Genomic DNA, 15,388 nt, shown 5'->3' on the forward strand with positions numbered 1-15,388 from the left:
TACAGCTTAGTATTTAACTTATTAAAGCTTAAAACAGACTTGCCCATTAGCAAGAGCTCCCAAGACTATTCATTATCAATTGCAGAACGTTGAGACTGAAGCCAATTAATCAAACAGAATTATTTGCTTTAAAGCATTTAATGCACTGTTTAATCTATTCATGAAAGAATACGGTAGACTGTGATTTCATGCTATAGCTGTCTGTATGTTAGCAGTCTAAGGCATGCTGCAGCAACTAGCATTCAGCCATTTGAGCTAAATGCTATACATTTGGTGTGGTAATTATTTAAGACAAATTTGCCTTTCCCCTTCATGTGGTTGCCTGTTCACTTCCTAACCTCCCATTTCCTAACGTTCCAATTACATAGAAGACCCTAATAATCATTCCTGTTACTGTATCCTTCAATATCTGATACGAGCTTGACGCGGGTACGCATAGCCTTTGATGTCACTGTCAAATGGACACCAACAATGTGGGGGATTTCAAATAAAATGCTATCACTCTAACTAATGCAATTAGGGGAACATAGTCCATTTTCAACTCTTGTGTTATTTGACTGCCTTAATAAGTCAACATTTGTATACAGCATTCGGGTGGGCAATATATCAATATTATATCGATATTGTGATAATAAGACCAGATATCATCTAGGATTTGGGACATCGTGATATGGCATAAGTGTTGTCTTTTCCTGGTGTTAATCACATTTTATACAAAAAATATATATAAGCTCACAATATGTCACGATGCAACGCATTATGAGCTTGCAGATAGGCAATTTTCACTATTTTGTAAACATTTCGATTTTTTTTAAAAATATATATATTTTTGTCACAATATCGATATTGAGTTATTTGGTCAAAACAAATATTTTGTCCATATCGCCCAGCTCTATACAGTAGTGATGCGCAGGTTGGTTTTATTTTTGAAACCCGACCCAATTGACCCTTTATGAAAGGCTTACCGACCTGGAAACAATATTAATCAACGACCCAAACAAAAAATAATAATGGCTACAGTACTATAGTCAGGATTGAGCTAAATAAACAGACAAATTTGTCACAAAATATTCTTCATTGTTGGTTAGCATCCCCAGGAGGTCAAAAACAAAGGAATATTGATGTGTTGCAAATGTAGCCTATTATTATGTTATATTGTGTTTTGTAAAGAAGAGATTGGTCCTGACTTGCAGTCTGTGTAAATAAGACAGATGGTTTATTATTAGCTAAGGCTACGTGATGGGCCACAGAGCCATACTTTGTTGTTTATACAGTATGTGCTCACAGCATGTCCCTTGTCTCAAGATCCCGCATGTGCATGTAATTCGAAACAGATTTGTCTTATTCGAATTTAATTGCCTACACCACACCACACCACGCTAGCAAGTCCATTCAATTGCTTTCAAGACAGAGAGTGAGACAGAGAGAGCGAGAGAAAGAATTTACAATAAGTCTTCGTTTTTATGCAGTCTCTCTCTCTTACACACTGCCTTTAGTATGTATTCCTAGCCTGGCATGGTCAGACTAATATCACCCCAGATTTTTTTTTTTTATAGCTCTGGCAGATTCGTCTGTATCCCCGATTTCCCGTTGCAGCACAGGCTAAGTTACAGTATGCACTGCAGGAACAAATTTGACGATGAACCTTTTTCCATCTTATCCTTTGTAATTGTGTACATGGGAGACTCAGAAACCATACGCACATTCACTGTTGTAACCACACTGGACATTCAAATATCCACGTTGATCTAGCTTACATGCACCTATTGGTCACTGGTTCAGCACCACGATGATGGACAGCGCCAGGCCAGCATGCTGCGACATACTGTATTTCAACATTTCAGTTTTCACATCAATGTAAATGGACCAGCGTTAGCAAAGAGCTAATTTTCATCTGCAGTCCCTGAGCAGGTTGTTAGAATTGGGGGATCTATAACTATCAATACAAAACTTAAACCTATCAATACAATGCAATACAATATAAGTAGACATAGTACAAAAAACTAAACAATTATGGTATAATATGAATAATAAGGAACAATACAATAAAATACAATACAGTACTATACAATCCCCTCTGGTAGTTGCCCTGCCACCACTCTTCCTTCGCCCTATGAACTGGCTCAGTGGAGAAGGTGCAGGCCCATTTGATAGCATTTAGTGAACATTTACGGTAGCAACTCTTCACCCTGATGCGTGTCACTTTCTTATTTGTGGCTGTTACAGATGCTGATAGATAAGCTCTGAGGTATACAAATAACACATGATGAAGTTGCTACAAAAAGGATTGCTGTGCCCCCTTGAATATCACTTTGGGGTTAAATTGGTAACAACCTGTTTGTACTGTATTTCCAGAGACAGTACCATTCGCAGATTGACAATCTCATTGAAGAGACAGTCAAAGAGATGATAACCCTACTTGTAGCAAAGGTAAAAAAAAAGATCTTACGCCTCTGTGAGGTTTATTAAACATTTACATGCATGCATAGTTAACAAACACTCTTCCCTTTATATACTTTGGATGAATGGGGCTCATGTTGACAATGCTGCCATTCTCATCTTCTCCACCTTTCCTCAGTTTGTTGTCATTCTGGAGAGTGTCCTGGCCAAGCTATCCAGATACGACGAGGGCACACTTTTCTCCTCCTTCCTATCTTTCACAGTAAGAAGCAATCATCATCTCTCTTAAAGTGTATTTTGTGTTCAAGTCAGATCAGTCTCCCTCAGCACCAAATAGCTAAATGCCTCAATTGGTTCCCCAGTACATAACAAGAGAAAGTGTATTGAATATGTGAGTGCACTTTTACAGTTTTAGAGCACCACATGAGGCTCTGCTGCCATTTCAGCAGGTTGTAGAGCACAGGCTACAGTCTCACTATGCAGCTTTTGTTGTGAAAAGTGGCACCACAGCTGGAGATCTAACCCTTTTCTTTTTCACCCAATCTTCTCTAACTCAAGGTGAAAGCTGCCTCAAAGTACGTGGATGTACCTGTAAGTGAGAGTTTATTTTTTCATTGTGTGTGCAGATGCATGTGTGTGTGTGTGCATATGGGTTTGTATGTCAGTTGCTCTACCTTTGTTGGGTCAGACTGTGTCTGTGTTTCAAAAGCACTGATTCTGTTCACAACACACACACTTTCAATTTCAAGGACCCCCATTTGGATATGCACTAGGACACATTTGATACGATTTTTATCTCTGGGATCCAAATTTACACAGTAAAATGCTTCAATGTTGCTGTCTGTCTGGGGTTTCAAAGTTAGGTATCAAAGTGGCAAAGGTGTTTAATTTTTTCCCAGCCCACAAACCTGCATGGAAATAAAATAACAATGTTGATCAAGTTTGCATTCATGTAGAAGAAATATCAACCAGACAAAGTTGATATTTTCAGATCTTCCCATTTTTGAGAACAAGCTTTGTTTAACTCCCTACTCTGACCTACTGACGTCACATCAAATCACATCATGTTGTTGTCATCTCTTCTTCGGCTTGTTGGATAGACAAGCAGACAGTGATCGATCGATTGACAGATTATATAGCTAGATAGATCATTGACAAAGATTTGCAGTGTTTCATTTCATTGAATAATTCAAGATGACTAAGGGTTTGCAGCTGTTTTGCACAGCTATCAAAATATCAAGGCTATATAATCTGCAATTATTTTGTTTTGTACTCTTACCTTGTCGGATAAAAAATCCTTATCAGGATAAGAAATCTCAGGTTACTATTTAGGATTATTCATACAGCTTGAAGCAGGGAGACTTCAGTTTTTTTACTTAAAATAACACCTCAGAACTGAGTACTTGGCTGCCAACACTTTTGCCCCATCAACATGCCACTTCTTAAATGAACACCTTGTCAGAGATTCTGCCATTACATTGCCTACTCTGAATGGGGTCACTGTCTCCTGCCCATGATGTTAATTGTACGCTTAATGTACAAATTTAGACTTTTGTTGGGAACCTCGCCCCAACTCATTTTCACATTGGGAGAATTGTGGCAGCTGTGTTAACCACATCAACCCTGGGGTCCATATTCTGTGCATGCTAGGTGAACATTATCGTAAAAAGGCAAATATTCTGCTAATATAGCAGATCTACAAGCTCACACCGTGTTGTGAGCTTGTAGATCAGCTATTTTCTTTGAAGAGATTTGGTATAGAGGGAAAAAGAAGAGGGCCAGACACAGAACCTCTATGGAGGTGATACCAAAAAAAGTACCAGGTAGGCAGGTACCAGATAGCAGGTACAATCCATGGCATGGCATATCCATGCGATAAAAAATGAAAAAGAAAAAAACTAGTCTAGTCGAGATGAGCTGGTACCAGTGGAAATGTGCCAAAAGACTGCAATGAATAAAGGGATGAGAAAGAATATGTAAAGATGTTAAAATGGCAGGTCTCCTGACAATCTGCCCTCCCTTTCAAAACCAGCCGAGTGCTTCCAACACCTCTGCTCACTTTGCACATGCCCAGTTTGTGTCACTTGGTTTGTGGCCAAGTGAAAATCTCTGTGACAGAAAATCTACTGAAAAAGAAAGCCCTCTAGCCTTAGGTCTTCGTGCCCTGGCAAATGAAATACCTCTCCCGAGATAACCATAAACCTTTCATCTCTGCAAATTATAAAACTGACAATTTAGAAACGCCTCTTGAATGTTCGTATAATTGACTAACACAATCGCTCGCACCCTTTCGCATAAGACTCGTACATTTGTGTCAGTCAAGTTTGTATTGTGTTGTTCGAACAGCGGTGGTACCTCTCTTTCAGTTTTATATTTTTTGACTTTCTCTTTTTTTCCCACGATGTTTGCAGAAACCGGGGATGGACGTGGCAGACGGTTATGTGACCTTCGTTCGCCACTCCCAGGACATGCTGAGGGACAAGGTCAATGAGGAGGTGTACGTAGAGAGATTATTTGATGTAAGTAAACCATGGCATGTCCTCCATTAAAGGGATGCTCAGCAGTGAGGAGACTTGTACTACGTCAACAAAGAGACAGTGAGATGGCGTCTTCTTTTGTTTCATGATGAACTTGTCAGCAACAAATAATCACACTTGCAAAAGACCTTGCTTACAGTCTCTTGTGTCTGACGAAGCCTCACTGCTGAGCCTCCCATTGAATGAAGCCGGAGGATTGGCCCCCTAAAATGTGATAAAACAAGAACTGCAGTGGGATAAGTCACATTTTTGAGCTCCCCTAACTTGCTTCTTCTTTGAGCTCTTAAATCCTCTGCACAGCTGCCTTGCAGGTCTCTCTTTTCACTTTGTGTCTCCCGGTCTTCTTGTTCCTACACTGCGTGCTGCTTTGTGTTTATTGTCTTTTGTCTTGTCGTGTTTGTTTGGAATGTGGACAAGTCTTGAAGGAGTGATTATCTCAAGCAGTGTTCTCTGTTTGTGACTCAGCAAACATGAGTTAAGAAAGACCTCATTGTAAAAGATGGTCTAGTGTCACATTCACAGCCTCTCCCACACACACACGCTTGCATGCACAAAGTTAAGCATCTTCTGATGTTTACTTTCAGGAAGTGTGAACCATACAAGATGTGATGTAAAATTATTTGTTACTCTTCAGCATATACGTAGTCCTATTCTGAAGTACATTAGTTAGTATAGTATAGTTCATATAGTCCTTAAAGCAGTCTTAGCCTAATAATGGTTAATAGTGATAAATAAATACTGTAATTACTTGATATTGACCATTATGATGAAATGGTAGCTTCTTGGTAGATAGATGGTAGATTCTTAATGTTAATTGACAGATTTGTTGTATCATTTCATACACTTTGTAGATTATTCAGAACCTAAACTGTTGTGTTTTTCGGATCAATTTGGATGTATGGCTAAAAACTGTGCGTGTGTCATGTACATCTTACACAAAGACCAAGGCCCCCCCTCGCCCCACCTAGGACACATTCTAATGAAGGCTTAAGAGGATAAGGACAAGCAGAGAGTAATATCCAGTCGAGGAAGAGTGAGCTAGAGAAAGAGAGAGAGAGAGAGAGAGAGAGAGAGAGAGAGAGAGAACACTGTCTTAAGGAATCACCGGTGACTTGATCCAGGTCACGTAATCCTCTGAAATTGTCATGTTACCGAATGTCACTTATTGTCCCTATACAGCCAAGCTCTCTGATTGTGTTTGTGAGTAAGACTCTCATGTGTGCTTTTGGGGATGCTGTTTGCCTGTGTGTGTGTGTGTGTGTGTGTGTGTGTGTGTGTGTGTGTGTGCGCGGACGTGCATGTGTGTGTGTGAGTGTGAGTGTTGACCCAACCGTCTGTCTGTCTGTCTGTGGTATCGTGTCTGTCCCCTGCATCCGGCTGCCCTGACAGTGAGCCACGGGGAAGTGTCCTCTGCTGGGTGTTTGTGTTTGTCACTGCATCTTGACCCACTGTTTGCCATGTATACTTCTCACCATCTTCAAGCAGAGCGCTGTCTGCTGCTGACCGTGGTCCAGACCGCCGCTCCTGTCTCTCCCTATCTGCTCTGCCTCTGGCACCACTGGCCCCCCACCAAGTGTCTCTGGCTGCACTCTGGAACTCTGCTCTGATGTGCTTTTCTTGACACCCTTTCTCCCCTCTCTCTCTCTCTCTCTCTCTCTCTCTCTCTCTCTCTCTCTCTCCCCCCCTCTCTCGTATTTATCTGTCTAAGCACTGCCACACTTCACTGCTGCTGCTAGCTGCTAGCAGCATGATTAGCAGTTGATCAAGAAGCATGGAGGCGGGGCCTGTATTGCATGCCATGTATCTTTCTGAACAATTCACTCGGTAAATTTTCCGGCTACAGGCCAATACATGCTCCTTCAGACGTCCAAACTTTTCTTCGGAAAAGGGAGGTGATACAACTGCAAATTGACGTCATTCAGAACTTCTGATGGGAGGTCTCAGAACTATTTCTCAGAATTCGTACACCTCCAGATGGCCTGACTCTCTGAACTATAGTTCGGAAAGCCTGTCCGAACCCTGACCTCGGAAGGAGCATGTATTTGAATTTAGTGCTCGCGCCCGTAGGTCGTCCTTTCTCTGAAGCTTTTCTTAGATTTTCTTTCCATTCCTTTCCTTTTTCTGGCTGGCATATTCATCATTTAACAAATGGAACTTATCTCACACATGGAGTCTGTTTTAACATGTTGGGGAGAGGTGGTGAGATTTCCACATCAAATAATGTTCCTCTGTGAATCTCCTAGCAGGGCCGTTTATCCTGGAAGACACACTCACTACTCACCTCCACTCACCTCCACAGGCTGCACCGCAACTTATTGTTAAACATTACAAAATCTTAATTATTATTTCATTGCAAATAGTTCAACAAAAAGTAAAATAGCAGCAAAAATTATATGAACAACAATCATGTGTATAATCCCTTGGATGTCTGAGCACTTGATAAATACAGTACATCATATCTTTTATGCTTGGTGACTAGATTACCATGGTGAAATCAGTCAATGGGTTATAATTTGGACCTGAAGAACTGAGGTTGTATAGCTGATTGTAAAAAGATTACACTTCTTTGTAACAACTGAATAGAATAGAATAGAACCACTGTGGCTCAATATACGTAAGTAGGTCATAGGTGGTAGATAAGCTAAGAATAGAACATAAATCACCAAAGTTAAGTGTGCCTAGCTTTGAGAGGTGACTTCAGCACTACGGAGCATGACAGGTGATATTTGATAAGGTAGCATTGTCACTGCCCCCCCCTGCTCTGGATTGGCAAAAGTCATAAGGAATAGCTGCAACCCAACACGTTGCTTATTGCTCAAAATAATCACAAAGCTGTGCCATCCCATGTGCCACAGAGGACATTTGGTGAAGAGTTTGGCATAACAATGGAGTGATGTCTGAGTGGGACTTTGCCAGGGGATGTGAGATACAAGGTTCATTTGGAGTTAATTGGGGTTATGACATAGATTTATTTTCTCCCTAGACCTGCATTCTCATATCAGCCACAATAAGGAGATTATGCCGCCTTACTTTTTGATAAATGTGTCAGGACTTCAGATCTATCTATTGTGACACCCAGACAGCCCATATGTGATCTAACACTATTGTTAAACAAACAATGCCGTCTTAAGACACAAATTGGTATCTTAGTCATGTTAATGCGCGGCTAATACCCATGTTGTGGCATAGATTTCTGGGTATAGGGGGGCATGTTAGAACATGTTCTACTGATATTTGACCTGCTTCTGTACCACATCAATCTAAGGCTGATGTGGTTTTAGATTGATGTTAAAACTTAAAATTATTATCAGGCAGAACTGGTAATGAGAGCGTAAAGCTTGATTTATCCGGAAAATAGCAGATCTGCAAATTTGTTTTTGCGCAACACCCGCACACAGAATTAATTAAGCACTTACTTCATTGAGTGGGGTCACCCAGGGGTCTACTAGACCCCTTTTTCCCTCTACACCAAATCTCTTCAATGAAAATAGCGTGTACAAGCTCACAAAATCTGCAACTTTTGCTAAATTTTTGCCTATTTTCTCTGATTGTTCACCTATTATAGCCCAGGATAGGGATGCTAGTGTTAAATTGATTGAAAATAAGAGATGGCACAGGACGGGCTCTGGACTCAAACCCACAATGTCCTTATTATTTAGTCATTCGCTGGTTTTTACTTGGAGAGGTGTGGAAATTCTGAGAAGAAAATAATTATGTGCCTGTATTGCTGCTGCTGGCTGTTTTTCTCCTCACCAAGTGTTATTTTTCACGGGTTCAAATCGGATTTATTTTATGCCATTTTTTACTTATCCTTGACCCGCAATCCAATCAAGTGATCTCTTTAGTATTATCCTTTTATTGTTGTGAAAAGTGTTGCTAAGACAGGTATGTGTGTGTGTGTGTGAGTGCTCGTATGCGTGTGTGCGTAACATTCAGCCGGAATGATTAAATATTGTTACATAGAAAGCTCAACCATCTGTACACAGTGAAATCCTTTGTGTTCATTTAACTCTTGGGAGTGTAAAGATGGACCTGGAATCGTTCTCAGGGTTAAATTCAAACTCATGATTTTACCGTACAGATGGGTTTTATGGTATGGCTGTTGTTTGTGCTTTGACAGTTTACTATTTACATTCACTGAATTGGATTACTTGTTTGTGTGTGGAATTAAGTTTGTGTGTGCGTGCGTTTGTGTGTGCATGCTATGAGAGTGTGTAGAGCGTAAGATTAAAAGGGAGACAATAATATTCTGTTCCCTGGGGTGTGTGCTGGTAGCTGACTGGATTGTATGTTGACCACATGGAAGGTAACATCCAAGGTTCAATTCCCGGCTGGATGCCTTTGTTGCATGTCTTCCCTCTCTCTGCCCCCGCTCAACACTGTACAATCTAAATCAAATCCATAAATGCAAAATTAATGGGAATATTTTATTTGCTTCCCCCATACACACACATTCACCAACCTGCCACCGCCCCCACTCCCCCCCCCCCCCCCCCCCCCCTCCCCCCTTCATTGGGTTCTTGAAAGACTGACTGAAGAGTGGTGCGGATTAAAACAGCTGTGCTTAAACACGAACAGACATGGGGGTGGGGTGGTGGTGGTGGTGGTGGTGGTGTGGGTCGGAGGGGCTTAGCAGCCCGTGGAGATCATTGATTAAAAAAAGCCATCTCTTTAGCCTCAGACAAATCCAGCCTTGCAATGATATCCAGTGGCCTCCTGCCTGCCCCAAGATGCACCCGCCACCACCAGTGCCAGCCAGAGAGGAAGGGAGGGGGAGAGAGAGAGGGAGAGAGAGAGTGAAAGAAGGACAGAGCAATAATGATGTTCTGTTCGGTGATTGCCGGTGCCCAGCAGCGTTGGAGCTGCCAACCAACCCCCCCCCCCCCCCCCCCCCTCCCCTCCCCAGGGAGTTGGGGTTGAAGATACTGGGATTACATGGGTCAATTATACACTTAATCTGCCTTTGCCTGGTGGGCGGATTAGGAGCGCAGCTCATTGATTGATTTGAAGTATTTCCGTTGACCTTGGGTAGTTATCAGATTGACAAAGCCTCAGCGAGATTGCACTTATGTGTGACCAAAGTTAAAGCTCTTTTAATCGCCGCCGCTACTGCCGCACCTCCCTGCACTGCCAACTGGTGGGCGGCTGTCAGTGGTGGAAAGTAACTCGGTACATTTACTCTTAAGTGCTGTACTTCAAAAATAGGTCATGATAATTTTACTTTTCAATTATACTTTATACTTCTACTCCACTTCATCTCAGAGGCAAATATTGTACTTTTTACTCCACTACAGTTAAAACTTAAGTTACTCGTTTCTGCAGATTTTGATTATTAATACAAAACATACAGCTACGCCCTTATACGAATACCTTATATTCGGAAATAGCCCATCTACAAGCTCACACTGAGCATGTAGATCAGCTATTTTCAATAAATAGCTATTTTTAGATTAAACAAATATTTTAACTTTTAAGTATTTAAAGAATTATAATAATAAACATACTTTTAGGCAGACTTTTTTTTAATACAGGCTTGTAACAGAGTATTTCTACATTATGGTATTGCTACTTTTACTTAAGTCAGAAATCTGAACACTTCTTCCAACACTGACAGAAGGAGGGTGAGAGTGCAGGGGTCAGATTGAGATTGGAGATTTTAACAGTTCTTCATGCTGTCGTGCTTTGCTGAAGTCAGGGCTTTACTGTGGCGATGATGAGGAGAAGGCCACCAGACGATGAGAGAGAAAGAGAGAGAGATGCCATCATACCACTTGACTGTCCGAGACGCTTTACCACTTTGCTGTCTCAGATCATGAAGCCCACCCCACTGCTGCACCAAGTGAACAATTTAATCAACTCTGAGCTTTGGACACACGCAAACTTAACTCCCGCCAGACCAGAAATGTGTCAATAACAACACCAGTGGTTGTGAAATGAGCTGTTCTAGTTCGACTCTATTCAGTGGAGGCATTTTGAAAGAATGGGGGGGGGGGGTAAAAAGCCACTACATCGTAAGGGTGGAAAGTAGTGAAAATATCTTATTTTCAATTAAAAATAATATATACGTATTTATGCTTTTCAAATATTTCATCTTTATTCATGTTTATTCATCTTTTTTCCCCCTGTCAATTCCCGTTATCCATTATGCTGACCTCGATGCTGGCCCATCCATTCAGATTAGTTTGTTGTTTTGGAAAAGAAAACAACATTTAATCCTGTAGAAACCCAGCATCTCAAAACAAGTCCATTACCATTAATGCATCTTCTTGTTTTTGTTTTTCATGCCAGACAATAATGTCTTTAGGTTAAGAACTCTAAAAGGATTAAAACAACCAATATAAACATGAAAATAACAGTTGCAGTCAGAATGATGAAAATATAAAATATGAATAAAAGGCCAACTGAATGAGGTAAGTACAGCATGACTGACTGTGTATGACTGTTCAAAACTTGCTCAAAAAAAGGTTTCACTTCTGTTTAATGAAGTCTGTAAGCAGCTTAGTGTCTTTATAATTAATGAGAGAGAGAGAGAGAGAGAGAGAGAGAGAGAGAGAGAGAGAGAGAGAGAGAGAGCATTCTGTTTTCCCTCTTCGTTTCTTCAGGGATAAATCCTCTATCAGCGTTTGCAGAGCTTCTTTGCAGACTGAGGACACTACTCTGGAAAGGTCCTGAGGAGGGAAATGGAAGTTTAAAGGAGACAACTTCTTTGTCAGGCCCCACTGTGGATATACATGCTATCTCTCCATTTCTATCACCACTTTTTCTCCTTTTCCATCTCTATCTCTCTCTCTCTCCCTCTCTCACTCTCTCAACTCTCCTTGTCAAAAGGGAGGTATGGTGGCATGTGTTTGATTAACTTGTCCGACAAAAGTGACAGCTGCTTGCGGGTGTACTTGAATAAGTGGCCCAGTGCCGCTCCGTCTTTGTACATCTGTCAGAGCAGGGGCAGGGGGAACGAGGTGAAAAGAGACAAATTGGTCCCAAAAAGCAGGCCATTCACCTTCCACATACCCCCCTCAGCCCCTCCGCCCCTCGCTCCCATTCAGGTGCTTGGCAGGACCCTCAAGTGCTTGCTAGCTTATTCCATTTTTGCTCCCCCTGTAGTGCCCCCCCTGAGCCCAGAAGTGCTTTAGCCCTCTTTCTCCTTCCCTCAATCCACCTCTAAGCGGCTCTTTGTCAGCAGAATGGCTCGCTTTTCTCAGGGCCCCGGAGCCGCTGGCTTTTTTCTTTTTTTTCTTTTTTACCACATAGCTTTTCTGTTGCTCATTGTGTGTTTACTCAATGACGCGCTGCTGACCATAATTCCAACTGGTTAGTTCCTCACAACATGTGCCCCCCACCTACTCCTCCTCCCCCTGACACACACACACACGAACACGAACACACACACACACACACACACACACACACACACACACACACACACACACACACACACACACACACACACACACACTCGTTTGTGTGTGTCCATGGAACCTAATGCTTTCATAAAGTCGCTCCCTATCTGGGCTCTCTTTACTGGTAGAACTGACACTTGCCAGTGGAAGGAGAGATGGCTGTTTTGTAAAAGACCCACATTGCTGCCCTGAAAGGGACACTCAGGATCAACAGGATTCTGTGCTGTTCAGGGACATAAACATTTGCCTTTGTGAAGTTTCCCTATGCTTCTGCATGTACGGAGGCTGTGTTGATTGTTCCTCAGTGGTCTGTCTTTAACAGCCGTCTGGCTAATGCTCTAAGTACGCACACTGGGCCTGTTTTGTCTGCATCACGGCTGTGCTCAGGCACAGCAGCGGTCAGCCATGGCCTTTGTGTGGGCAGCACAAGGAACAGTTTGAAGCCCGCAAGCTCACTGAGCCCTGAAACTTCCATTTCAATTCTGCCTTTCAGAGCTCCCTGTGCCTTTGCCCCTATACCCCACCCCCCAAACCCACCCCTATTCCAAGATGTGTAGAAAAGACAGCAGAGAGAAAGAATAAAGGTTGGAGCTCAGAGGATGACAACATCCAGTATTGGGCGTTGATGGGCATCATCAGCCTCCCAGTGAAAGGCCATTGGTCTGGGGATCAGCTTAGTCCTGCTTTAAGGTGACGAGGTGAGCAAGGATTTGAAGGTGTATGTGGGGGGGTCTCACGGTGGTTGGGATAACCTGCCAGTGTGAGTTACTATGGTAATTGAGTGTCGTCATCAATGGGCCCTCTACACTGAGCAGGACTAGAATGGACCAGCAGTGGGCCCCTGAAAAGCAGAGCAGGTAGGATTAGACAGAGCCTTTGTCCTAAGTGCATAATGTCTTGTAGTCAGATTTAAAGACTTCTCAAATCTCCAGCCCCACCACCACTGCAGCCCTCCCCTAAATTGCCCCTTGGGGTTGGGGGGGTAATTTAGTTGTCCCGAGCTGTGCCTGAACAGGGATGCGATGTGGACGTGTTGGGGTGCTAACAAGCGACCGCCACGACCCAGAAGTGGGCTCTAGCTTCAATCGTCTACAGTTCTTCTTTTAATGGACAGGGTTGTTTCATTACGTGTTTCCATGTGTGCGTGTGTGTGTGTGTGTGTGTGTGTGTGTGTGTGTGTGTGTGTGTGTGTGTGTGTGTGTGTGTGTGTGTGTGTGTGTGTGTGTGTGTGTGTGTGTGTGTGTGTGTGTGTGTGTGTGTGTGTGTGTGTGTGTGTGTGTGTGTGTGTGTGTGGGGCTCTGTATTATGGCACACAGCGGCCTTCCCTCTCCTTCACAAGGAAGCCTGTCACTTGGCATTAGTGTAGCCGTGGCAACAATCACCATTCCATGCCTCCTGCTAATTGCAGACACAGCTGGGTCTCAGCAGGACTACAGCCCTGACACGCACGTGCGCACACACGTACGCACATGCATGTACGTGCGCGCGCACACGCACGCATGCCAAACGCACACTAACTAAACATTGCTTTAATTCCAATGTATAACAGTTGAAAATGAATTAAAGTTGCTATACACACCTGTCATATTATGATATTCCTATCATATGGCCTAATAAATCAACACATGCAAATGATTTATATTTGTTATTTGAATGAAACCATAAAGAGCTCACTGCTGTTTGCAGTGAGATCACATGAGGCTAAACCGCTAAGCTGACGGGACTCCTCGGGGCCGTCTCGGCTCCCACGGCCTTTTTTCTACTCGAGGACGGGGCTGGACGGGGTCTACCGGAGCTACCGTCGGGACCCGGTTAGCCGTTTCGAGGCTGTTTTCCGATCCGTTGCGCGACGGCGTTGTTTGTGGATCGGCTGTTTATTTTTATTTCACCGTCGGCGTTTGACTCTTTTAGCCGGCCGTGCACTTGTGGGTTGAACAACGCTCCGGGTTTGGTGGAGAACAACCTTTAGAGAATGGAAGCTGACTACAGGCAAACACAAGCAGGGACACCAACGATCTCCCTTTCTTTCTCTTTTACACATACAGTACACACAAGCAAGCTCACTCACTCTCTTACTCACTCACTCAAGCACGTAAGCACGCACGCACGCACGCACGCACACACACACACACAGTGGAGCAGAGGCAGAAAGAGGCAGAGTCCCAGGTTGCTTGTAATCCCTGTGTACCCCCTGTGGAGGGGCCCCTCCTCAGCTACAACATTCCTGGCTCTCAGCAGCACAAAGACCCAGAGCCCAGGCCTGGAGCCCGGGCCCGGAGCTGCCCCACAAAAGGAGGACCTCCGTCTACAATAAGTTGTGTTGGCTGCCTGGTGTGTGTGCATGCATGTGTGCGTGTGGGCCTGGGTGTGGAGGGCTCATATCTACTCTAACCATATAGTTTGCAATGCTGATCTTCATGTGTGGAAGGAGAGACAGCAGAGTCTTGGAGACTGCGTGTGGCTTTGGGGACCGGTGTGTGTGCTTCTGCATAACCTATACATGTGAAGGGGTCGCAGAGGGGTGGGGAGGTGCATGGGGATGAGTGCAGAGGTGTGTGGATTTTGCACAGAATCCTCCTGGTGCCAGCCCCTGCCAGGCAGCATGGCTTCCCGGAACATGTAAAGCTTTGGGTGTGAACGCCAGCTTCGACGTGCAGTTTGTGTATGTGTGTGTGTGTGTGTGTGCGTGGTGAGGAGGGTGTCAGAAGGGGGCAGGAGGTCGTTCTGTCTCCCAGCTCTCACTCCGAGGGGGATGGGGACCTGCAGAGGAGTGTGTGTGTGTGTGTGTGTGTGTGTGTGTGTGTGTGTGTGTGTGTGTGTGTGTGTGTGTGTGTGTGTGTGTGTGTGTGTGTGTGTGTGTGTGTGTGTGTGTGTGTGTGTGTGTGTGTGCGCGCGTGTGCGTGTGCGTGCATGTGTGCGTGCAGGCATGCATGCGTGAGCGCGTGCGTATCGATAACGAAGGCCATGCATGTCATTTGTGTTTAGGTTCTGGGTTCAACACCATGCAACGACACACGCACGCACACATGCTCGCACGCACACACACACACA

The 15,388-nt window shown here is 43.7% G+C and overlaps 1 protein-coding gene across 1 annotated transcript in view; it reads left to right on the plus strand.

Moving 5' to 3' along the window:
* The window catches only part of cadpsa (Ca2+-dependent activator protein for secretion a), a gene marked incomplete at both ends in the record, with an annotated part of 121,414 nt that overhangs the window by 99,691 nt on the left and 6,335 nt on the right, over window positions 1-15,388 (plus strand). Inside the window, 4 exons of the mRNA XM_084061778.1 lie at window positions 2,356-2,430; window positions 2,579-2,662; window positions 2,959-2,991; window positions 4,812-4,919. Coding sequence (XP_083917904.1) covers window positions 2,356-2,430; window positions 2,579-2,662; window positions 2,959-2,991; window positions 4,812-4,919 — 300 coding nt within the window. The remainder of the gene's footprint in view (window positions 1-2,355; window positions 2,431-2,578; window positions 2,663-2,958; window positions 2,992-4,811; window positions 4,920-15,388) is intronic.

The sequence above is a fragment of the Gymnoscopelus microlampas genome (genome assembly GCF_963454915.1).
Source record: "Gymnoscopelus microlampas genome assembly, chromosome: 7".
Classification (NCBI taxonomy): Eukaryota; Metazoa; Chordata; class Actinopteri; order Myctophiformes; family Myctophidae; genus Gymnoscopelus; species Gymnoscopelus microlampas.